Here is a 25,415-nt window from a genome sequence, read left to right on the forward strand (position 1 = left end):
CAATTCCTCCTTCAAGTCCAATATAAACTGAGAAACAAGCATAGTATCACTGATAGATCTGTCATATAGTTTAATGTGGTAAACTAAGCCTTCAAACTGTTGGTTGTATTCTTCCACCGAACTAGACTGTTTCAGTAATAGTAACTCAGTAACCTTAGCTCTATATGTGTGTGCCTCAAATTCATCCACGAGGACCCATTTCAACTGATCCCATGAACAACAAACATGATCAATCTTAAAGGATTGATACCAATGGGCAGCACGATCACACATATACATGTTGGCTGCAGTCACTTGAAAACCTTGTGGGGTCTGATAGAGTTCGAAGAAGGATTCACACTTATCAATCCATACGCAGACATCAGAACCATCGAACTTAGGAAACTCCATTTTGGGTATCCACGCACGACTAGGTGGACCTGATAGATGTGTGTGTGAAATGGAATGTCCATGTAGGAAGGTAGGTGTGGGAGGTGGAGGTGGTGGCGACGGTGAAGGTAGTACTGACCTTGATATGGGATGCTCACCCATGACGTTGTTCCTGGCAGGAATCACCAGCGACGATGACCCTGGCCTTCTGAGCGCACCCGTGGTCGCCACCAATTCCTGCTCCTGTTGGATTTTGCCGATCGACACCATTGATAGATCCACCTTGGTCTGCAACTGATCTAGATGTTCAACTTGCGTTGACACCTTGTGTTGACACCTTCAGATCTAGTGCCTCCAGCTTCTCCTTCAACTGGTCGACACCATCCGCTTTCGCCTCGATGCGATCCAGTTTCTGTTGAAGCCAATCCATCAACCTCTTCTCGAAATCCTCCATGGCTTCAACGACATGCCGAACTTGCACACCGTGCTTGACATGAGCTGTGGTTGCTTCTCCTCCAAGCCGAGTGAACCGGGTAATGGATTTACAGTTGTGATCGGAATCATAACAAACCTTCCCCTGAGATTTTACCACTCAAGAGTCAAGACAGAGAGATTGCGAGAAGCGGTGGCCAGACTCTAATACCAGTGTAACGTCGATGATTGCCGGAACAGGAGCAGAAGGTTCTGGAAGAGGGGCGAGAAGAGAATAGAAGGTTTAGGCAGAAGACGATTACTTTTCATTCGATAATCCTCTCAGTAACAGTGTAAGTTCCCTTTTATCCTCACGGCAACACACCCTAGCCAACCGGGCCCACATATCAGGTATTTAGTATTACAGACACGCACACGCACGCAAGACTCTCGTGCCAAATGGCCAGCAACTAGCTGGTCCACCTGTATACCGGCTACGACACCATGGCGAGGCTCGCCCTTTTTTTTTAATCTCTGTTTCCCCCTCCTGACTCGTCGATTTGAATCTGTTTCCCCCTCCTGACTCCTACGGCTCAAGGCTCAGTATGCCGACTTGCCGAGCAGGCACACTATTGTGCCGGCGGCGCCCATCACGGCTTGCATCTGCATCACCGTCGCGCACGGGGGTGGCACTCTCGCAGCGGGTCCGGTGCGTCGGCCGTACCGCGCCATGGCGACCTCGACGAGCGGCGGCACGAGACCGGCCAGCGCGGCCGCGGCGATGGCCTCGCAGAACCCTGTCCAGTACGTCCTCGAGGCTTCGCCCGCCGGCTTTCCGGAGCCAGGCCCGACCCCGAGCACCGCCGGGCCTATGGTGAGCAGCACGACGGCGTTGGCCGAGAACGGTGTGAACCGGAGCCCGACGAACTGGAACGCGAACACCGCAGTGAAGGCGAGCTGCGTGGCCAGCAGCAGCGACGACGTGGACAGCGGCAGCGCGTGCCTGCGACTCCAGCGCGTAGACGAAGCACAAGATGGCGTAGAACGCCCCGGGGACGGCCGCGGCGCCGACGAGGTGCGGCGGGAGGAGGAGGTTGGCAACGCCGTGGCTGCGGCTGCGGAAGAGGGACACGCAGATGGGCGGGAGGAGGATCGGCCAGCCGGAGAGCTGGAGCATGGCGGACAGCCACAGGCGCTGCCCCCCGTGGACGAAGTAGACGCGGAGGAGAAGCGGACCGCCGGCGCCGAGGAGGACGAGGCAGGCGCTGAATATGACCAGCGGCGACGGCCGATAACGCGCTGGCGCCGGCGAGGCGGTAGCGCGGGTTGGCGACGTGCTTGCCGCCTTCTTGCTGGGTTCTTGCATGGCTGGACTGGCACTAGCCGTTATGGTGACCATGGGATATGAACTTCACAGGAAATTCCGCACTCTGTTGATGCTATAGCCTCGTACTCTGCAGTTCGGAGTATGAATCTGGGCTCTGGAGGCTCAACTTGCTGGATGCTTCTTGCATCTACTTAGGTCCTGTTTGGAAGCTCAACCAAATAGAAAAGCTGATTTTTAAAAGTTAAAAAATTAGTTTTTGAAGAAATAAATTAAAAGCAGAGAAACTAGTTAAAAGTAAATTTTCTGACTTTTGACGTGCTAAAAAGCTAAAAATTTATTGTGAAAGCTAATAACAAAAAGTCATCAGCTATCAGACAGATGCCATCAGAAAAAAAACAAAAACCTTGGCCTAACCAAACACAATCTTAGCTTCATCGCTTGTGTTTTGCATGACAGGCTTGTAGTGTTTATATAGAGGCGGGAAGATGTGAGGTTCCCAGAGAAAATCATGGAGAAATCAAGCTAACGAAGTTGGTGAGTCAACACACAATGGAATGGGAAGAGAAGTACACATGCAGCCGGGCGAAATAAGTACACCCAGTTAAGTAATCAGCAGTTGGGTCGTTCGGTTCTGAACTTCAGATATACAAACATGAACTACTATACTCCACATGTCATGTTGCGATACGCATGGATACAACAATCTGCTACAAAATGGTATACAAACATAAGCTTGGAACAAAGTTTTGGAGGAAGTGTATAAGCAGCACTAAATCTGTCCTATCAAAACCCAAGTGCCCTGGTCTGAAAACATTTGGTGCAAATCTCAACTCCTCATTTAATTCAGGATATATGCCTTTTTCGTGCAAATATTTAAGCATAGAAGAAGAAGAAGTAAAGTAATTATTTGCAATTTTTGTTACGTGAGATTAATTAGGCTTTGTGTAGGTTAATATTGTATGTTAATTTCCTGATAGTTTCAAAATATCGAGTCCTTTTTATGCCCTGACCGAGTAAAGCATATATGCTTGTTCATTGACCACGGGCAGCAACATGTGTGAGCAAATCGGTCAGCGTTCCATGAGCTCGGACTTCTGCTCCGTTTGACCTGTACGTAGTCATCACCTCATCATCCATGTCCATAACTAACCACAATCTCCATCGTAGTAGCTGACGACCTGAAGTACAATGGGTCTACTAGTCCACGTCGAGTCGTCGACACTAGCAGTAGTGACTGAATACTAAGCTAGCATGGGATGGGAGTAGCTGTGACGATCACATCTCCATTCTTTCACACACGCGCGTCTACACATTGACTTGATCATTGTTCAGCGAGACAAATTAAAACAAAAACGAAGCGCCTCCGCAGAAAGTGCAGGCTCTATGTTAACAACCCCGATCGATCGAATCACAACCAGCAAGAACAAGCATTGGGAGAGGAAGATCGAGATTGTGTAACCAGAGCAGGTTCTGAGTGTGGCAGGAGTTGAAGAAAGAGAGGAGAGGAGGATGGAGAAGGAGATAGAGTTGGCTATTCTGTTACATCTTTGCCCAACTCCTCCAGCCGGCGCCAGCTATAACACGCGAAGTCACTCAAGATTGCAAAGCCAATCTGGCCCACTCACACGGCAGTTGGGTCGCCGGGCCCGTTTCCCTCATGTGCTGCCTGGTTCACGATCTTCTCCCGCTTCCTTTTTCTGTTGATCCTCTGTTGCCAGATGATGCACAGCAGCGCTGACGCCCCCCCCCCCCCCCCAGCCTTGCGGTCCTACTTGACCCCAAGCAGGAGCAAACGGGAAGGCTTGCCGTATAGCTTCTGTATGTTCCCACGACGACAGATCCTCCGGGAGTTGCATCCACTTCACCAAGACTTGAGGCACCATCTTATCACCTCGACGCGACAACTGCAGGTGAAGGATCTTCTCTGGAATCTGCAGCTCACCAATCAAGTCAGATAAAGAAATAAAAGACTGATGATTACCTGTGATTGGCTTGAGTTGAGATACGTGGAACACCAGGTGGATAGAATTGTGATGAGGTAATTCCAATTTATAAGCAACCTTCCCAACCTTTTTCAGGAGCCGAAAAGGTCCAAAGAACTTGAAAGACAATTTCTGAGAAGCACGATTTGCCAACGAAGATTGAACATATGGTTGTATTCTCATAAGTACTTTGTCACCGACCTCAAAAGAACGCTCAGATTGGTTCTTATCAGCTTGTTTCATTCTCAATTGAGCTCGGATCAAATGTTGGTGGGATCACTTACTGCATCAATTTTCTATCAGATAACCATTGATCTAGTTTAGGCACTAGACTTGCACTAGACTGATCTATCCCAAAATGGCGAGGTTGATGACCATACAATACTTCAAAAGGGGAATGCTTAAGAGCTGAATGGCAACTAGTTTTGTACCAATATTCTGACAGTGGCAGCCAATTAATCCATTTCTTCGGACAAGTATGAACAAAACAGCGTAAAAATGTTTCAATGAATTGATTAACACATTCCGTTTGCCCATCCTATGGTGGGTGATAAGTTGTACTCATCCTAAGTTATACATCAGCCAGTTCAAAGAGTACTTGCCAAAATTTACTTGAGAAAAATTTATCATGGTAAAAAATAATGGACAATGGCAATCCATGTAATCTGTATACATGATCCAAAAATGCTTGAGCTACCCTAACAGCTATGAAGGGATATGGCAGAGGAATGAAATGACCATATTTAGAAAATTTATCCACTATGATCATGATGCAATTAGCATTACCAGATTTAGAAAGACCCTCAATAAAATCCATCGGTATTATCTGCCAAGAACCATTTGGCACCAGTAGTGGCTCCAACAAGCCAGGATATTTGTTCCTATCAGGTTTGGCTTGTTGGCAAGTAATGCAAGATTGGACAAATTGATGTGTTGTAGTTTTCATACCTTTCGAAGTACATAACTATTTGAACTTCCTGTAAGTCACATGAAATCCAGAGTGACCCCCAATTGCTGAGTTGTGAAGTGCAACAAGCAGTTGGTGTTGGAGCTTTTCATTATGACCAACCCAAATCCTGTCTTTGTACCTTAGGACTCCATCCTTTAAGGTAAATTGAGGCATAGGTTGGGGATCAATAGAGTGAGCTACTATGATTTGCAGAGTCTTGGGATCATGCTTATACCCCTCTGTGATAGCTTGCAACCAAATAGGTTGAGTGCTGGATAAGGCCATCAATTGTGCAGGAGGTTGAGGGTGCCTTGAAAGAGCATCTGCAACCCTATTGTCAGCCCCTTTTTGTATATGATTCTATATTGCAAATTAATCAATTTTGTGAAGACCTTGTGTTGTTGATGTGTATGCAAACATTGGTCAGAAAGATGTACCAGACTTTTTTGTCAGTGTAGATAATAAACTCTACCAATTGTAAATATGACCTCCACTGCTCAATAACTACCAAAATTGCTAAGTACTTTTTTTCATAAATAGACAAGTCACTGGTTCTTGGTCCTAAAGATTTGCTAATAAAAGCTAAAGGGTGACCAGATTGCATCAGAACTGCTCCCACAATGAAATCACAAGCATCAGTCTCAATCTGAAACTGTTTGCTGAAATCAGGAAGTGCCAAAACTGGAGCTTCCATTAGAGCTTTCTTCAAAGTGGAAAATACAGTCTCATGTATGTCAATCCAGTGAAACAACACATGTTTTTTCAATTCAGTCAAGGGTTTGCTAAGAATTGCAAAATGTTTGACAAATTTTCTGTAATACCCAGCCAGCACTAAAAGCTTCTCAATTGTTTCACATTAATTGGTGTGGGCCAATCTTTAATAGCAAAAATCTTAGCTGGATCTATTGATACCCCTTGCTCCAAAATAACATGGCCTAAATAGGCTATTTGCCTTTGAGCAAAAGCACACTTAGACATTTTAACTTGCCACTGATCCTTAGCCAACAACTCCAAGATGATCTTCTAGAGACTTGCTATAGACTAAACTATCACAAAAAAAAAAACAAGAACACATCTTCTCAACATAGGTTGCGGAGTTCTTTTCATGGCTCCTTGGAAGGTATGAGGGGCACCAGATAATCCAAATGCCATGACTCGAAATTCAAAATGTCCAGAGTGTGTTTAAAATGCAGTTTTGTATTCTTCTCCAGGAGCTAATCTAATTTAGTGGTAACCAGACCTTAAGTCTAATTTGGTGAACCAGCTAGCCAAGGATAGTTCATCCATAAATTCAGCAATAACAGGCAAATGATATTTCCCCTTTACAGTGAGAGCATTTAAGTGTCTATAATTAACACAAAAACACCAAGATCCATCCTTCTTTTTGAATAACAATACAGGGGAAGAGAATGCACTGCTACTAGGTTGAATGATGCCTGTTTTCAGCATGTCAGCCACTTGTTTTTCAATTTCATCTTTGAGGGCTGGTGCATAACTATATTACCTGGGAGGCAATTCAGTGGGTTCCTCAAAAACTGTAGAAAACTCGTGAAGAATTGCCTGTATACAATTAGGTATTGCAGATGAACTGATGGACTTATGCTGATCAATGATATAATAAAGTTCAAACAGGGCACAATTGGACATATCAGGTGCGATTTCTTGCAGTATAATGGACTGGCCTTGATAGGGAATGGACATCCACTTCTCACTCCAGTGCACCTTCATAGGAGAGAATTCCTCGAGCCAATCCATACCAAGAATCAAATCATAACTCTTTGGTGGTACTATTTTTAAGTAGAGTGAAATTTGTAGGTGTGAATATACCAATCAGAGTGTGCAAGTTCAGAAGTGCAGATAAGAATTTCCCCATTTATCACATGTCCTCTCATTGGTTGAGTAGTATCAGAGATACCTTGCAAGTTTGAAGCCACTGCTGCACTGAGAAAGGAATGGGAGCTACCTGAGTCAATCAATATGAGAAGAGACTAGTTCTGAATAGGACCCTTCCGTTTCATGGTTCTTGGAGCCTCCTATCCAGTGTAAGCAGCATCTGATAGGGCCATGAAGAGATGCTCTTCAGAAGAAGTGAGGAGTTGATCATTTGAGTGATCAAACTCATCCTCATGAAATAAATCCCACACTTCCTGCAGAACATACAGTTGATAGCTGCGTGCCAGCGCATGGCCCGTTTTGGGTGGGCCCGGCACGGTCTGTGAGCAATTCATCATGCAGCCCTTGAGCCCTGTCACGGAGGAGGAAATCGGGGAGTTTTTTTATTTTTATATTTTTTCAATTAAAAATTTAAATAAATAGATTTCTTGTGGAAAAAATTATAAAACTAGACGCCTAGTGCCCTCTTATGGGGGCGGTTAGGCCGGGTAGGCTTACAGCGGGGCGGTAAGCTACAGTACATGAACAGTACATCTTGGTGAACAGTACTTCGAAGTTCAATTTCCCTCCTATCTTATCTATTCAAAACAGTAATGTTCTATTGCTCCAAAAATCCTAAAAAATTTTGTACGTATTACATAATCCATGTGAAACCCATTTTAATTGAATTCACCCAAAAATCCTGTGTAGAATTTAAACTAAAATTCTCCAAAAAAGGCTACTTTTATAACTTCTAGCAATTGTTAGGGCCTCAAATAAATTTCTAAAAATCTGGTAAAATTCACTAATATTCTTCTTATGTGATGTGATAATTTCTAAAATTATTTTTAGCACTAGGTTTATATATGTTTGAATTCAAATTAAGTTAAAAGAAGAATATCACATGAAATTATAAAAAGACATATAAATGGTGCATTACAAAGGAATCCACATTTTTACCATATAATCTAGGGCTGAAAATAAGTTTAGAAATTATCACATCACATAAGAAGAATATTAGTGAATTTACCAGATTTTTAGAAATTTATTTGAGGCACTAACAATTGCTAGAAGTTATAAAAGTAGCCTTTTTTAGAGAATTTTAGTTTAAATTCTAGATAGAATTTTTGGGTGAATTCAATTAAAATGGGTTGGACATGTATTATGTAACACGTACAAAAAGTTTTAGGATTTTTGGAGCAACAGAACATCACTATTTCGAATAGAGAATTTAGTACTGAAATTGAACTTCAGAGTACTGTTCACCGAGGATTGCATGTACTGTAGCTTACTAGTAAGCTCCCCGCTTAATGAATGGACGGTAAAAGTTTGTGAGACTGTTTACCGCTTTTTCAGTGGATGGTAAGTGTCTAATCACTTTATAAGAAGACGGTAGATGTCTAGTTTTATAATTTTTTCACGAGAAATCTATTTATTTAAATTTTTAATGAAAAAATATTAAAAAAACTCGGAAATCGGGGACCTTTCTGCAGCAATCACGCCGCTGCATCGACGTGGATCCGTGGTCCGTGGGGTCACATGCTGCCGAGATCTGCCCAGCACTCAAATCGTGGGCCTCCGCAGGCCGCACGGCAAGTTTGCTTTCGCACATGCCCCGCTTCAGTTCAGCTCAGCTCAACCGCCACCTGGCGCAGATATCTTACCGGTAGTATTGTCCATGGAACATCCGGCTGATTTCTTCTCAGAAACGTATCCCTGTCGTCCATGCTATACAAATACAATCACACCGAGGACGAGCCGGAGGCTCAGTTGGCTAGCGGCTCCAGGTGCGAGCGCTACCACCGGGGTAAGGCTCCACAAATAAAAATATATGTCTATCACACCGTGGAGCCATAATGAGATTTTGCGACGTGTTTGTCGCCTGCAGAGCTTAGGTGATTCTGTTGATCTCACTAAAGACGTGAATCTGTGTAGAGTCTGTAGTTCATGGGTGCATGCGTGGGGTGGCATGGCCTGCAGAGAGCTACGTCGCTTCCTTGATCCGCTGCCTTTACTGTTGTGCCCACTCCATCTTGCCATCTCCGATCCTCTAGCAGCTAGCACGCCATTATATCGCTGCTGCAACCACCGCACCCCCTCCAGTGTTGTTGTGACATTAAGGAGAAATCGCATGCATCCGTGTGTGTTTCACCTGCCGCTGGAGACGCCAATGACTGAACGGGGCACAAATTAAACCAAACTCTTCTTGCTTGGTCTCGCTAACCAAGTATATACAGCGATTGCATTGTATCCCTCCTACTATCATCTTGGTGGACGAAAGTCGGCCAAAATCTCCACAGTTGCTGCGCCATGTGAACACCGGGAAATCGGAGAGCAGGGGCTTTGGCTGTTAGAGGAACCATCAGATTGAACTTGAAGATATGGCGGCGCCTTCCCTGAAGAGTGAAGACTCCTGACGAAGTAATCTATGGGGCATGCTCTGCTCCACCTGAACAAACCATCTATCAGTAACTTCCCGACCGTTAGACCTGCAGAATCACGAGTCATTTGACACGCCACGCAGTACCGCAGTGGGGCCGCAGTAAGATTCATCGTCAACCCAGCGGCCTGCAAAACTGCAAACCCTTCCGTCGGTGATCGAACGAAGGAAACGGGAGCGAATCCGCCACATAGATCCTCATCCTCGCGGCTGGCAAACTGGAACTTCCATGATAGCATGACGCTATGCGGCAATGCCGCATGGATTGCCATCCGTCTCGCGATCTGCTAGTTGGCTAGTATCCTACCTATCAACACTAATACATAACAATACATTAATGCTGGACTCATGTCACTGCCGGTTTTAAAAAACTGGCAGGGATCAAGCGAGTATTATTATTATCGGGTAGCTAACCGGCAGTGATGTCTCTTAAAAAAAAAGAGCTGGCTCAAATCAAGCCGGAGCCGCCACACGCGACCGCTCAGCCACCCCTATCGGGCGAGCTTCGCCACCGGCTTAGCAGCAGATGTCGGCGAACACCTACACAAAGGGAAAACACGGTGGCTTGAAGGCCGCCGCCGTAGCACATGCACAAATACAGCCCAAACTCGATCCGCGCCATCCAGAAGCAGTCATCTTCTCGGCCACCCCGGCCCCTCCATTCAGTCGCCCAGCCCCCCCCCCCCCCCCCCAGCCAAATTGCCCTCGCCCATGGCCGAATCGCGCTCGCCCGTAGCCTCACCTGCAGGTGGAACTCGGCGCGGTCGATGACGCCACTGTGGTCGGCATCGAATTGCTTGAAGACGGCGTTGTAAAGCATAGCGACCTCGGCAAGGAGCGGGGCGGGCTCCACAGACTCAAACCCGGCGCTATCGAAGAGGCGGGTCTCGAGTGCCATGGTCGCAGCCTCGACCTCTGTCATCATGCGCTCTAGGCGGCAGGGTCTCGACGACGGCGCCAATGCGACGGCAGGGGAACGGGAGCGGGGAGGGCGGCGACGGCCGAGGCGAGCGCGAAGAGATAAGGTAGCGGGAGCGGAAAGAGATAAAGCGAGCATGAAGAGATACGGTATAGAGAGGACGAGAGCGGACTTAGAAAATTAGACGAGCGCGAAGAGATAAGGTTAGTCAACAATCGAGCTGAGCATACGCGAAAGAGTCAAAATCCTATTGAGCGGACACGAAAGTATCGCTGCCGTTTTTTAATACGTTCTTATGAATCGGTAATGAAAACCGTATCAATATCAGTTTTAATTAATCCGATAGTACTGTGACGATAAATAAGACTATCTTATAGTAGTGAAAGATAAGTAGCCGAAAGTGTTGGGCAAAAATCCAAAATTAGACAATATATATGACCGTATTTACCGAAATAGATAATATATTAGCGTATTTACAATTTTAGCATCCGTATTCGGCACAAAGTGTGCCGAATGACACTGTAGCACTGTATTTTGGAGTAGCAGAAGACTACCGTTTTGAAAAACGAAATTCAAACGCACTGATGTTACTGTTCACGCGCGGTACTGTTCATTTTCGGAGTGTGGTGTGCCGAAATACGGTGCTACAGTCCATTTTCGGCACACGGTATCATTTTCGGCACACCGTGTGTCGAATATGAGCTAGAGTGCCATATTCGGCATACGGTGTACCGAATACGGATGCTAAAATTATAAATACGCTAATATGTTGTCTATTTCGGTAAATACGATCACATATATTGTCTAATTTTAGATTTTTGCCAAAGTGTTGAGACCCAGCATTAACCTGCAGGAAGCGCTTGATCGTGTGCAAGCCCATGGCGATCGATACGACGTGACCAATTTTGGTATCTTGCATGGCGATCCGTGGCCACCTTGCAAATTGGCGAATGCGGACGAGGCGCATTAGATTATACTCAACTATTTTCTTTTCATTTTGTTACTTTTATGATTTTCTTCTTTATTCTTATTTTTTTATTTTTTCATCTTCAATTATTTTTCTTCGAAGAGATTTGTAAAATAAAAAGATAAAGAATTATGTTATAAAAAATGATCTTAAAAATTATTTTGTGAAGAGAATTATGAAGAGAAATCATTAAAAAATAGAAGAAAACGAAAATATTTTCGTAAAAAAATTCTAGTCACGAAAGGAAGGTACGGTCTTACTCCCCCGGTGGTACTGGTGCCGGGCCACGAGTTCATGCATGCATCACACCTCGCGATGCCATCGAGCATGCCGTGGCGGCTAGCTACTCCATGTGAAACTGCGAACGCGAGGAGGATACGCTTCTTCAAACGCACCGGCTGCAGTGGGCCAAGCGCTAAGGTGTGGACCGGCCTCTACGTAGTTTAGCGTCGATCATGCAACGGTATGGGTTCACGATGGTCCAGAACACACGGACGACACACACGCAATCATCTGTGTGTCGGTTTTTCAGACTGAATATCTCCAGAGCTTGATCTCTTGTAGAATCTGAACCTCAGGTGTCACAAGTCGCACAATGTCATCGTCGTCACTCGGTAGCTAGCACTGAAAAGTACCCGTGCTTTCCGTTTCCCCTTTGGTCAGGGCAACGTTGCTATATATATACGGTATACCTGAGCTTTACACTCCCGCTACCACAGACTACACAATCAAAGACAGTTTTTAACATATTTCACAGACCACGAATATAACATAACATAGACAGTTTTTAATAAGAACCATTTGTAATATTAATTTTAAAAAAACACAATATTTTCAATGTACCGAGCCACCCCGCTTCGTGTGAAATACATGTGCATGCAGTTTGTAGACATCGAATCTATAACCTCATACTTCATGCATTGCTTTCTTACCATCTCACATGTATTTCATTGCTAATAGCAATAAGATATTTTATCATTTTGACTACTGTTGTTCAAAACTTTGGATAATTATTTAGGTATCTAAATAACTTTAAATGAAAAGGTTATAAAATACAAAGTTGTAAATCTTGTCGAAAACTATAATTTTTATATAAGAAATTTCTACATCTGACTTCATATGAATATTTTATGAATTTTCAAATTTATACTATAGATGCATATTTATAAAACTCGTTTGTGTTGGTCATCTACACACAGACGGATATTTATATAAAAAAAAATTGTATGTGTCTAGGAGAGTGAAAACACACGAACGACTTTACTAAAAGGTCGTCTATATGCAGATGACTACTAGACACAAACGATTTTTTCATACAGAGCCGTCTGTGTCGTTCAACAATATACAGATGACCTTTTAGTAAAATTGTCTGTGTGCTCTTGCTTTCTTAGATAGCTGGGAATATCGCAAATACTTTTTCCTGTCAACTGTATCGGAGTATTGAGTAAGAGAGTATCCTAGCTAACGGGCCCACGAAAGATATGACGACCGACGAGAGATATTTCTTGAATCCTGACCCATTGTGTGACTAGCCCTTGGCTCACACAAACAGCACGAGGCTTGCGCGACCAGCCTCCTTGCGATATAATATGATCTTGTGACCAGCCCTTGCTGATCACGAGATGCCCATACGTAACATGTCTTATCGTATTTATTGATGTCTACTCAAGTATTTTCCTTCTCGAAGCACCTCCTCCAGCAAACAAAGTCATGACCAATGCAGATGGGCAGTGTCCCATCCCATAGCATTAATTGCTACAGAGTGAGGTGTCGCGGACCGACTTGCGTCACGTGACAGATGGGACGGGATCTGCAGAACGACAAGGCAAGTTGATGATTTTGCAGGTAAACTCGCGGAGCACAGGGATGGGACGCTTGATAGACGAACTTACGGCGCACAACAATGGTACAGGCCAGGCGACTGGGGGAGGCAGGTGCGGCGGTGTTTCATATATGGGACGGGCACGCAGAGCTCTCTGAGCAAGTTAAGTTCACCTGGTTCTCCATAATGATGATCCAAGAGTATAATATCTAACCAGATATGGGTCTGGTAAACAAATTGGACAAACCCGGTTTGTAAGGGGACGAAGAAGAAAAAGTTGAGAAAACTCATCTGTAACCACTCGTAAACACTGATAATAAAATACACATGACATAACATTATTATCCTTCGGAAGGTCTAAACCTAGATAACCCGTGTGTTCTTGAGTTTATCATAAACACATACACACCACAAGTGTTATTCATACGCCTATCGATCGGTACACCTCGGAATCATTATCAAGAATTAATCCTCGACAAACCATCTGTGCATAATTTATCAATGACAACTTTTAAATAACTGTGATACTGTGTCTGCTATTACTATTTGTGTGATAACGTCTTATCCTTTTGTTCTTGAACCGACACCAACCATATATTCTCATCTGCGTCTGACTCAAGTTACTGCCCGGGGTAGGTCTAGATGTGGCTGTGAGATTGAGACTCCAAGTGATATATATATATGGTTGGATACATCTCTCATAACGTGGTTCACAGAGGACATATTAGGCGCGTTTGGTAAGAGGATACGGTTGGATAGAATATGGTCATTTCTGTTTTTTTATGGGATAGGTTAATTTTTTGTTTGGTTAGATTGATGAGATAAGCTGAGTGTGCACATTCATATTTATATGTATTTCATAAGCATTTCAATGAATTTGTGCATGTTTAAATTAAAATTGAATTACAAAGAGAATATCACATGAAATGATATATATATATATATATATATATATATATATATATATATAGTATTGTAAAGGAACCTACTTTTTCATCAAATAATTTAGGGTTGGAAATAATTTTAGAAATTATTAAGCTACATGAAAGGAATATTAGTGAATTTTTTCATATTTTTAAGAATTTCTTTGAGGTCTTAAAAATTGCTAGAATAGCTAGGAGTAGCTCTCTTTAGAGATTTTTATTTTGAAATCTACAAGTAATATTGAGGTAAATCCTTTTAAAATAAATTCATCATTAATTATAGAACCTACAGAAAAAGTTTCATTATTTTTAGACTATGAAAACCCAATATCCAAATATCCTAATAGAGAAAGAGTGAAGAAAAAAATTGAAAACAGTCAGGTACTGTCTATCCGACCCAATGGTCATCCGCTCCGGGGCTGAGGAGTCCCGAACGCGGACCGAAGCTGGACGGTCTCGTCCAGCTCTTTTTTGCGAATCGGATGATCCCGAATCTCAGCGAATATTCATTGGAGGTGGATGACTCCATCCAACCTAAACTCTTCAACCAAATACCTGAATGGATACTGTTTATCTGAATGGGACACATCCAGCCTTATATACGGAATCAAACACATCCTTAGTAAGTCATTGGGGTCTAAGTTGACTTGGATATTGTCGTAACGTGGGTTCGCCAAGTACGAGTTACTCTAAAAAGAAATTCAGTGTAGACACCGAGACAGTTGCTTATGGAGATCTGCGTGCACCGTAATATCTGGCATCTACTCCACTTTCAAATTTATGCATCCACGATCGTACGGGAATATATGGAGTCCGATCGATTTCTTTCTTCCTTCCTCGCGGTCCCGGCCGATCAAAAATCTACGACGACCACACACACTACATGATGAGACGGTCACAGGCAAAACTCATGGTGGATTACGGCCGGGACATATATAGCTAGTTTTCAGGGCCAAGCTAGTCTCCATACTGTGCACGTACTCTCACGACTGAAGCTCGGCGACATAGAATGAACGAGGAGCGACGTACGGGCGTGCAGCACGCGAGTAGATCAGCGCGCGTGCGTGCGTAAATGTACATGTGAAGACACGCGCCGACGCGCGCACGCATTTCCCCCGCGTTTCGTTCCACTGGCTTGCTTGTAGGATTCACCGACCCGAGCACGTACGTCTAGCACCCGATCCCTTGCTACCAGCTGCCCCCGGCCCCGTGGACTCTAGCTCTTCTAAAGTTGTATATTTACTATCCTCCGCATCGTTAATCGATATTATTGGTATCTTGACAGTGCGCGCACTAATCCTTACCACGCGTTACACGTGTCTCCAATATTTTATTTGGAACAATCTACTATTTGCCACTGAATAAATGTCTACACATATCATTGACACACTGATAATATATCGTAGAATAGATAACTTATTCAATAATAAATAGTAGAATCTCCCATTTTATTTTTGCACTCAATAAGCTCACTCATCATACCAATCCATTAAGACCTGTCTATAGAAAGGAAAAATCTAAAATTTACAACATACATAAGCATATTTATTAAAATAGATAACATATTATCGTATTTACAAATTTAGCATCTGTATTCGGCGCATCATTTACCGAAAATAAATTTTTGGTACACCGTACGTCGAAAAAACCCATATTCGACACACAGTATGCCGAATACGGGCTACACTGTTGTATTCGGCACACGGTGTGCAAAATATGGTCGTGTGCCGAATTAGTGACACACGACAGGCAAAGGTCATATTCGGCACACCATGTGCCGAATACGGCACTGTAGCCTATATTCGGCACATGGTGTGCCGAATACAGTTGATATTTGACATATGGTATGTTGAATATGGGCTACAGTGTTATATTCGGCATACGGTGTGCCGAATATGACCGGACTTTTGGTTTTTCGACGTACGGTGTATCAAAATTCTATTTTCGGTAAATGATAAGCCGAATACGCATACTAAAATTATAACTATGATAACATGTTATCTATTAAGCAAATATGCTCATATATATTATCTAATTTTGGATTTTTATGATCTATAGATACATCCTTTTTAATTCTTTAATGTGTCTTGGTTTGCATGCACGAGTTGATTGCATCATATGCAGGTACTGAAGTACTCCCTCATTCTTATTTGCTTCTTATTTTTGCAAATTTTATGTGATAAATATCCCTTTATCCAAAAATATAGGGATCTTCGTTTGAATATCTTGTCCATCATTATATGGCATATTTCACAATACAATTTGTTATATCGATCGATCAATCCTCAGGGTAGCGTCCACGAACTATATATCAAAGAGTATTTGGGGAAACTTGTTTCCAGAGCTCTATTATGTGAAAATATGTGGAATAGAAAAGGAATTATACATGGTAGTGTGATTGGATTAATGTGGAAAGAAATTATGAGACGTGCTGGCCCGGTTTTCCTAAGCCTTAGTTGGGCATTTACTTAGTATCCTGCATGTAGGGCCTAGTAAGTAGTAAGTGAGATCCGTGACGTCTTAAAAGAAAGTGAATTAGGATATTTAGAATTATTTTTTAAAAAAATAATATAAGATAAATCTATATCGAATTTTATCTAAATATACTCTAGATTTATCTAGGGTGTCTACTCTATCGATCAAAGAGTTTGCAACCTATCTAAGAACGTAAATTATAAGTAAGTAAATGTGAAAACGTAAATAAGATAGAGAGAGTAAACTCGGTACAAGGATTTTTTTTTCTCGTAGTATCGATGGCATAAATACCACTCCTAGTCCTTGTTGGAGCTACACAAAGGATATGCTCCCGGTCGGCACCCGGTTATGACCTTTGAGCCACCAAGTCACAAAGGCAAGGCCTCCATCTGGATAAGACACCATGATAAGGTCCCACCACTAGCCTCTATTTCGGTTCCTCGCCGCTGTGATCACTTCAGAACTTGAGACACAAAGGCAAGGGTTTCCGTGTCCTCGCATAATCGTCTTACCGCCGTTCTACATCAAATCGAAGGGTAAACAAGATTGCCAGTGAGTCACCAAGACTCTAAGGTGCCAGCATACCAAGAGGTACACTGTTAGATCACTCATTGATTCACTTTCTAGACAACAATCATCTAGCAACTCACTCTCTAGGCCTATAAGCACTAATCACTCACTAATCTTATGCTTAATCGCCTTAGATGATCACTTTAAGCACTTTGGTGGCTTGGATGTCTTCTCAGATGTACATGAACTTCTCTGGACTCCAGCATACTTAAATGACTGAGTGGAGGGGTATTTATAGCCTCAAACCCGCCAACTAGCTGTTAACCCAACAACTCTAAAAAGTTGTTAGCACCGGATAATCCGGTGAGAATAATAGTACTAATACCGTTTATCTAGTGAGTACTTTCTTAGAAACTAACCGTTGAAACCCCACTCAAGCCTCTGTGAACACCGGATACTCCGCTGTATACTCCATCTTAATTACCAGACTTTCTGGTGAGTATACCTTAGCCATCCAAACCAACATCTTCTCTATGTAAATTGCTCTGATGCCTTCTCTGGTGCTTATCACATCATCACCGGACTATCCAGTAAGGTCACTGCATTCTTCCATTTGTTAACAATGCTCTGGTGCATTCCTACGGTGTGCTCAAATCAATCACCGGACTATCCGGTTGGGTCTTCTGCTTCTTTTTCATCTTTGCATTGTTCATTATCCAGTGTTGTTTGGCTTCGTCACCGGACTATCCGATGATGCTTTCATGCCTCTGTCCCTCTTTGATAGAGATACTCTGGTGAGTGCAAATATCTGAACCACGAGACCATCCAGTGTAGTTATTTCTCTTATGATTTTTTTCAATTCAACCGAATTTTGTCCTAGTTTCGGTAGCTTCTTTATGTATTGTATTCATGAGATCTACTAACATATATTTTTGATAAACATATTAGTCACAATAACTATATTATCATTAATCACCAAAATTACAATTATAATCTAATAAGATCATTTTTGCTACAGGAAGAATAAGGGGAGGAATGCCTGACTCGTGTTAACCAACTTTGATCGGTCAACAATCCTAGCAACAATGCAAAAATAGTGCGTTCTTCCTTCTATTCCCCTAATAAATATCAATATTTACTTTTTATTTGATATATACACGTATCAAATGTAGTAGTCCTTAGAGATAACAACAGGGTCAATGTGGTCATTTTTTATGTCTCAATGATTTGTGTAAGACAAAATGTGTCCTACATATTTTTAGACCGAGGGTGTAATTTTTTTATGTATATTCACTAGTAAAAAAAAGTTGATCCGGTCGGTTCGTCAATCGGTATTCGAACCGACTAAAATAATGTAACCGATCGGGTAAAGTATTATCATAATCGATTTTAGGCTGAAATCGACTATGATAATACTATTATCAATAAGTTCGGATAAATAACCGACTGTAATGCTCATTTTGATAAGAAATAAATTACATTACGTAAACAAGAACCACACTATCGGTGACACAGGAACCAGAAGTCACTGAGTCCCGAGGCTAGAACAGCAGAGTGCCATGTGGCGTCCTCCCGCAGGGGCTATCTCCCCAAGGTACAAGAAGACCAAGTCCCGGGAGAGGGTGCTCGGGGCCATAAACGGTGGTCCCCGAGTACCTAAGTTCCCCGATGACCCGAGAAGACCAAGTACCGGGAAGAGAGTGCTCAGGGCTGCGAATAGTGGCCCCCGAGCACTCAAGTCCCCCGACGACAAGAAAAGCCAAGTACTGGAAAGAGGGTGCTGAGGGCTTCGAACAGTGGCCTCTGAGCATCCGAGTCCCCCGAGGAACCAAAGGAAGTCAGTTCCGGGAGATAGTGCTCGGGACCAGGAACAGTGGTCCCCGAGCACTCGGTTCCCCGAGGACCTGAACAGTCAGACCTGGGAGAGAATGCTCGGGGCCGTGAACAGCGGTCCCCGAGGACCAAAAAAGGGTATATCCGGGAGAGAGTGCTCGGGGTGGCGAACAGTGGCCCCCGAGCACTCGGTTCCCCGAGGGCCTGAGAAGTCCTTCTCCGGTGGCCACACAGAGGCCTAGCGGTGAGGTGTCAGCTGGTGAGAGGCCCGATGCTGCATTTAAGAGGGCGCGTGACCTGTCACTTCTAACTGCTCCCCCCACGCGTGCTGTCAGTCCCTGCTACGGCCTAGTAGGGAGGTGTGGGGACATTTAATGCACGGGTCCCATCGCGCGTCATCTGGCGCGCCTCGGGATAACGTCGCAGAGCTCGAGGCACCCCACCTGCCGCACTGCTGTGTCTGACCTGCTCTGACCGGGTGGGCACGCCGGGCTGCTCGGTGGCTGCCTGATGGGCCCACGGCGCCCGTTGAAAAACGGCATGATGACGAACAAGACCGGACAGGGGCGCGTTTTCAACCCTCCGCGTCACCTCGCACAGCAGCCCATGATGGTTGCTTTCCATTTATGGCGCCTCGGAACTCGCGCCACCCTTTCTGGGCACGCTATCAACCCGGCAGGCATATAAGCCGAGTGGGCTCCCCGGAGAAGAAAAAAAAGGAGAGTTCGACAGTAGACAAGTTGAATACGAGCTGAGGACGAGCACCGAAGAACAAGGAGCACGAAGCTCTAGACTAGACAAATATTCTTGTAACTCAGCAAATACTCAAAGAGACATTCTCAGAGTATTTATAGCATACACACAGGAGTAGGGCGTTACGCTCAGTGCGGTCCAAACCTGTCTAAAAATCCCTTGAGCACTTACTACTTCCTACATCCGATCATTCCATTCCACCTGCATCTCATTTACGCCCATTTATTTCACCCGCAAAGCGGATTCAGAATCATCCCCCGGCCGAATCTCAAAGGGGGTCCCTCCAGATCCCCGCTTGAGAAGTTCACCCTCCGACACACACGTATGATAGTTTCATCGTTTAGGCTGACTCGATTACAACAATAAACAAAAAAAGTTAGATAAGTTTTGTTTATGTCGAGATCTATCACTAAGTCAGATTACTCTTCACTAAGTCAGATTACTCTTTACCTCGCTCGCATCATGCTCATCAGCCAACGTCGCATATCTCTTTTCTTCTTCCACCTATCTTCTTTCTCTGCATTGCTAAAAAATTAAGTGAAAATATGTCTTAGTTTATATATGAGGAGTGATTGATAAGTGCTTGATTTGGTTTGATGATTTTTAGATCGGAAATGCATGTATATGTACTGTACTTATGATCATGACTAACCAAAGTTGCAGAGAAAATCGAGTTGGCATGTTTGAGTCTAGAAAAATTGTACACGCCAAATGGTTCGGTGTTCAGACAGAGTATGCGCCAGAGTATTTTAAGCCGAAGGCAAAACTTAAAGTACACGCCGGATGGTTCGGCGTTGGGCATCTATGAACGCCGGAGCTTTTCTCGTATAGAGGTTGCAAATCGGGTATGGTTGACTAATATACACCGGATGGTCCGACGATGAAGCAAAATGAGCACCGGACTAATTTTTTCAGAGAAGATTTTATGAAGTGTTCGGGGTCGTTCTACATGTTGGATGGTCCAGCATGTACACCGGAGAATCGCTGGACTATTTCTTGTAGAAGAGAATTCCAGACGATGGGATCTGCTGAGTTGCACATGCGGGATGGTCCGACACTCAGGAGGAGTGTGCGCCGGATCATCCGGCATTCATAATTTTTCTGAGATATGCTTGGAACTGAGGATTTCAATTTGGACTAACTGCAAGTGGAGTTATATGTTGTTAGATATGCATGTTTGCTTGTCTTATGTTGTGCGAGCGATGGATACAACTTAACAATCGAAGAGGAGATGATCAGGGCCAAGCGAGGTGCTTGGTGTCAGATGATCAAGTAGGCTGGGCAGAATCAAGAGTAATACTAGCTGTACACGTGGAGATCAAACAAAGTATGAAAGATGGATGTAGACGGCGTGTTGACAAAGTCAAGCGAAAGGGATGCCGGTGTAAGTGATAAGGCGGCTTGAGGGATTGGGAGCGGGATAGACTTGTCGACGGTCAAAATCGTAAGACAGAGTATACGTGTCGACATCGGGATGCTTGCTTGGGGTCAAGTAAGTAGCAACGAGTCACGCTTTGAAAAGCGTGTAAGGGGTTTCGTGGTTTGGCCTCAAAATCATGGGAATGATGGAAGTGCATGTAGCATCATCGTGAAGTTTATGTCGAGGCAAAGCTAAATCATGAAGGCGTCACGGTCGTCCGATGGATGGAGGAGGAAATGGATCAAAATACCCTTAATGGTAGGTAGGAGTGTACTAAAAGAGGGGGGTATTTTGGGAACAAATTAGAAAACTTAGGGGTCAAGGAAACTAGGCTATAAATAAAGGGGAGAGCTAGTTGAGCCCTTTGAACCAACCACTTTAAGCCCCTTGAGTCATTCATACGATAGCTTTGTGTTACGATTTTAGAGGAGAGAAAGATGAGTGCTTAGTCTATGTATTAGATGAGAGCTGTGTGAGAAAAAAAATCTTTGTAATCCGTTTAAAATAGGGCTGACGTCTACAAGCAATGAAATTTGTGTTTACTCTTATGCTTGTATTCACCTCTTTATAGTTCCCTCTATTGGTTCTCTTGCAAGTTTGCAAGTTTGCAAGTTTTTCTCTTTTCTGTTGTGTTTTTGTTCCGGTTGTTGACCTAAAATTTTTCCACTTTGGGAAACTATTCTTCTTGTTACTAGGCATAAATTTACATGCATATGTATATAAGTGGGTCTTGAATTCCCTTGCATTTATATCATCAACTTGGAGAATTTTTTCTAGTTGTAATCTTTTCTTTGATTCGAATGTTTCTTTCCTCAAGTTGCTATCTTTTGTGGTAATAACCCGTGAGATGAGTTTCAATGGAACCTAGGGTTCATATACATCCACAAGAGCCATATGTTTTTCTGGATATTTTCTTAGCAACTTGATTCTCTCCGGTTTTACCTCCACTATTGGTTTCTGAGGTGTGTTGGGTGATAAAAGGAGAAGATCATCTGTTTCAAAAGAAATTGGTAAGACGCCTATTCACCCCCTCTAGTCATCATTCTCGGTCCTACAATTGCACATTACAAATTAGTCATTTGGAGTGAATAGCATTTCTTCATTCAAATAGTTGATCATATAGAACAAAGGAGCAATGCCCTGTAAATATTTAAGAATGAACGCCAGGGATGACAATCTGCTGCAAGATTTGGAGTATCTCTTGAGGAAGGATACGGGCTGATGGTGAGGTGGAGGCGACTTACCCTAGCGCCGATGGCTCGACCGGTGCCGGTGGTGGAGCCTGAGTGGGGCTCAGAAGAGGTAGCTCATCGAGGTCAAGAGTCCTTATCTTCATTCATCCAAGTGGCAGTCATTTCTTCGTCAAGTCCTAGACAGCCACATGGTGTGGAACTGTCCTCTGGGAGGTTCTGGGCTTCTGGAGGGTGCTCTGAGTCTAATGATGGGCTACCGGTGGGAGGTTCTAATTTGGAGGAGGAGAGTGAAGATGAGTCTATAGGCTCTCCGGAGCTAGTTCGGGAGGCTATTGCAACAGGGTTCACGGTGACAGATCTCTTGGTGGTGGAGGCGGATTTGCCTTCATCTTCCTCTGCTAAGGTAAATCCAACGCTTGGTTCTACAGGGACAAACAGGAATGGTTCTCAGGCGAGAATATTAGTTGAGGCCATCGTTCAAAGAAAGGCTAGTATTCGGCCATGGTGAGGTCACCTACCGCCACCCAGGGTCTCACCGCCTCTCACGTTCGGAGATGTTCTGGAGGCTGCTAGTTCGAGTGGTTGACGATGTCGGCTGGTGCAGTCATCTCTGGTGATGGCAATGGGAGCTAGATCCAGCGAAAACGCTGATCGAGAGTCCTTTCTGGAGGTTACAAATTCAAAACTCAAACTCGCTGGGCCGAGGAAGTTGGATTTTAAGCCTAGGCTTCAGCCCAGCGTACTTTACTTGCCCACCTTGGGCCTCGTTGCTTTATTCTCCAGAATGGGCGACGGCATCTTGCAAACCCTGGAGCGTCATCTTCCTTATTGTCTCCTCTATGAATGTGCTCATATGCGGAGGTCATAAGGGCAGGCATGGAGCATGGAGGGATGAACCAGGGTGCGCAACGTGGAGGTATTCCAAACCAGGGTCTGGCTCGGGGCGATGGCAGAGGTCAAGGTAGCTTTGTTGGATGTGGTGGTTTCCAACTGGCGATTCAAGGTTTTCATCCCAGCTATGGCAGGAGAGGGTACTATGGTGGCTACCAGGGAGGTCGGCACCCATACGGTGGTTGTGGCGGCGGCAGGTACCCCCATCAACAACAGGGTCACTTCGGCGGGAGAGCCGGCCGCAATGGCATATTCCAGGGTGGTTTTGTGCCAATATATGGTGTGCAGGCTAATCAAGGACACTGGGGTGCTACGACCACAGGAGCAACTACTCTAGTACCCCCTCAAGTGGGTGTACCTGTGCCTGTGAATCATCAAGGCGTAAGGGAAAAAGGTGATGTTCCAGTGTTTCAGGGCATCGTGCCTCTGGCTAATGGTGGCATACAAGTGAACGTGGTTCCTTAAGGGACCATGGTTGCTGCTGGTGGGCTAGCAACAGATGCTTCGGCGATGGCTAGCTCAGGAGTTGGACCGGGAGGGGCTAATGGAGCTCTTACGGCTATGGACGTCCCTGAATCCTCGGTGCAAGGAGTAGCAAAAGATGGTACCGGTAAAGCAAAACCCTATTGTTTTTGTTGTTATATAGAAGGTCATGTGCAAGTTCCACAATATTGTTTTGCGAGGAGCATGTAACTCATAGATGCCCTCTTTTGAAAGCAATCAAACCAGTTGTTGTACCATGTGGCTATGCAGTGGATGGCCTTGGTTTTTACTATATACCACATTCATCTAGCCAGAAAATCAAGAAGGAGTCCAAAATAGCTTTGGTAAAAGTGATAGAGGGTTCTTTGTCTGTTGCTAATGTCACAGCGGAACTCCAAAGGTTAATTCCTGGTAGATAGAAGTGGGTAGTGGAGGAAAACGGAGACAACACGTTTCGAACCATCTTTCCATCCAAAGTAGAATTAAAGCGTATGGTGGGATGTGGTGTCGTCCAAACTAAGACAAAAAATGCTAAGATGGTGATTGAGGAGCGGGGTGCAAGTGAAGAGGTAAAATATATCATGCCAAAGGTATGGCTTCAGCTCTGAGGATTGTCTAAGAAACAAAGGGACTTTGTTATCATTTGGTCTGTTGGCTCCATCTTAGGAGTCACCCAAATGGTAGATATGAAATTTACTAGAAGGCATGATATAGATCGCATTCAAGTATCGATCCTTGACCCCAACCATATTCCTGAATATATTGATGTGGTTATTGGCGACTATCTGTATGAGTTGCAATTCAGGGTGGAACCAGATGAAAATGAAGCAAATCTGGTACCTTTAATTTTGGACAATGTAAAAGATAAGGATGATAATGGTGCGAAGGGCGAAGATACTCATATGGAGGATTCCAAACATGTGCTTGATGCTCCAGGAGGTTCAACCACCACTTCACAAATACATGCTACTGGGGCTGGCCAATCTGAGGTTGGGAAAAAGGTCATGCCGGTGGCTGTGGTGGAAGGTCTCAATAGCATTGATGAAGCCCAGATGGTGTCTCTGGGCAAACTGGGTCCCCTGGCCGGGCGAGCATCAGTTGGAGTCGTTTGGCGGCATGGGAGCTCAGGCGGGTGCGATCCAGAAGGAGTCCCTAGGTACGACGAGTGTCCAGGTAGAGGACCTTAGACTGATCCACTGAGCAGGAGTGCTCGGACAGTTGTGTCTGGTGCTACGCTGAATGAGAGAAGCACGTGGTGGGTGAACTGGCGGTGATTCTAGAGGCTACTTTGTCGAACTCGAGTAGGAGCAAGAGACGGGAAACCTCTGCAGACCAAGATCCACTGGAGAGGGTAGCTAAAATCAAGGCAGGTTACAACATGGACAGGCCAGTAACAACATGTGAGAAAAACTTGTCTATTTTATCCTTTTCTAATGAGCATTTGGTTTTGAATTTTAATAGTGTGGGTGTTCTATTGGGTAATGAAGCTAATCATGTTGCACACTCTATTTCTTCTGTTAAAAAAATGAATTATCACGGCTAAGTGCTAAAGAGAAACTATATTATTTATCATACCTGCTTGAAAAGGAAGAGAAGAAAATGACAGAAGAGGAGGTGAAGGACCATCTTGCATTAATTCATTTATGTGGTGATCGAATGGAAGAGGTGATGGACATGGGCAATTATCATTTATGTGATCAACATACGGTCATGGCTAAGTCCAAACCAGTAACTCAAAAACTAAATGGAATTCGAGTTGGTACTAGTTCTGGCAAAACCAAACATGGTTAATGATGAAAGGGATTTTTTGGAACTGCAACGGGATTAGGGACCCAAAAAAGCACAAATATGTCTCAGATTTGTCTAAGGAACAAAG

The 25,415-nt window shown here is 44.1% G+C and overlaps 1 protein-coding gene and 1 pseudogene across 1 annotated transcript; one reads left to right on the forward strand and one right to left on the reverse strand.

Annotated features, from left to right (window-relative positions):
• Window positions 1–1,380: 1,380 nt before the first annotated feature.
• On the reverse strand, window positions 1,381–2,251 carry LOC133910459 (purine permease 3-like; annotated as a pseudogene).
• A 20,790-nt stretch (window positions 2,252–23,041) lies between these two features.
• On the forward strand, window positions 23,042–23,521 carry LOC133910460 (feruloyl esterase B-like). Its single transcript, XM_062352852.1, has one exon. The coding sequence runs from the start codon at window positions 23,042–23,044 to the stop codon at window positions 23,519–23,521; it is 480 nt and encodes a 159-aa protein (XP_062208836.1).
• The last annotated feature ends 1,894 nt before the right edge of the window (window positions 23,522–25,415 follow it).

Source organism: Phragmites australis, chromosome 3, assembly GCF_958298935.1.
Source record: "Phragmites australis chromosome 3, lpPhrAust1.1, whole genome shotgun sequence".
Lineage (NCBI taxonomy): Eukaryota > Viridiplantae > Streptophyta > Magnoliopsida > Poales > Poaceae > Phragmites > Phragmites australis.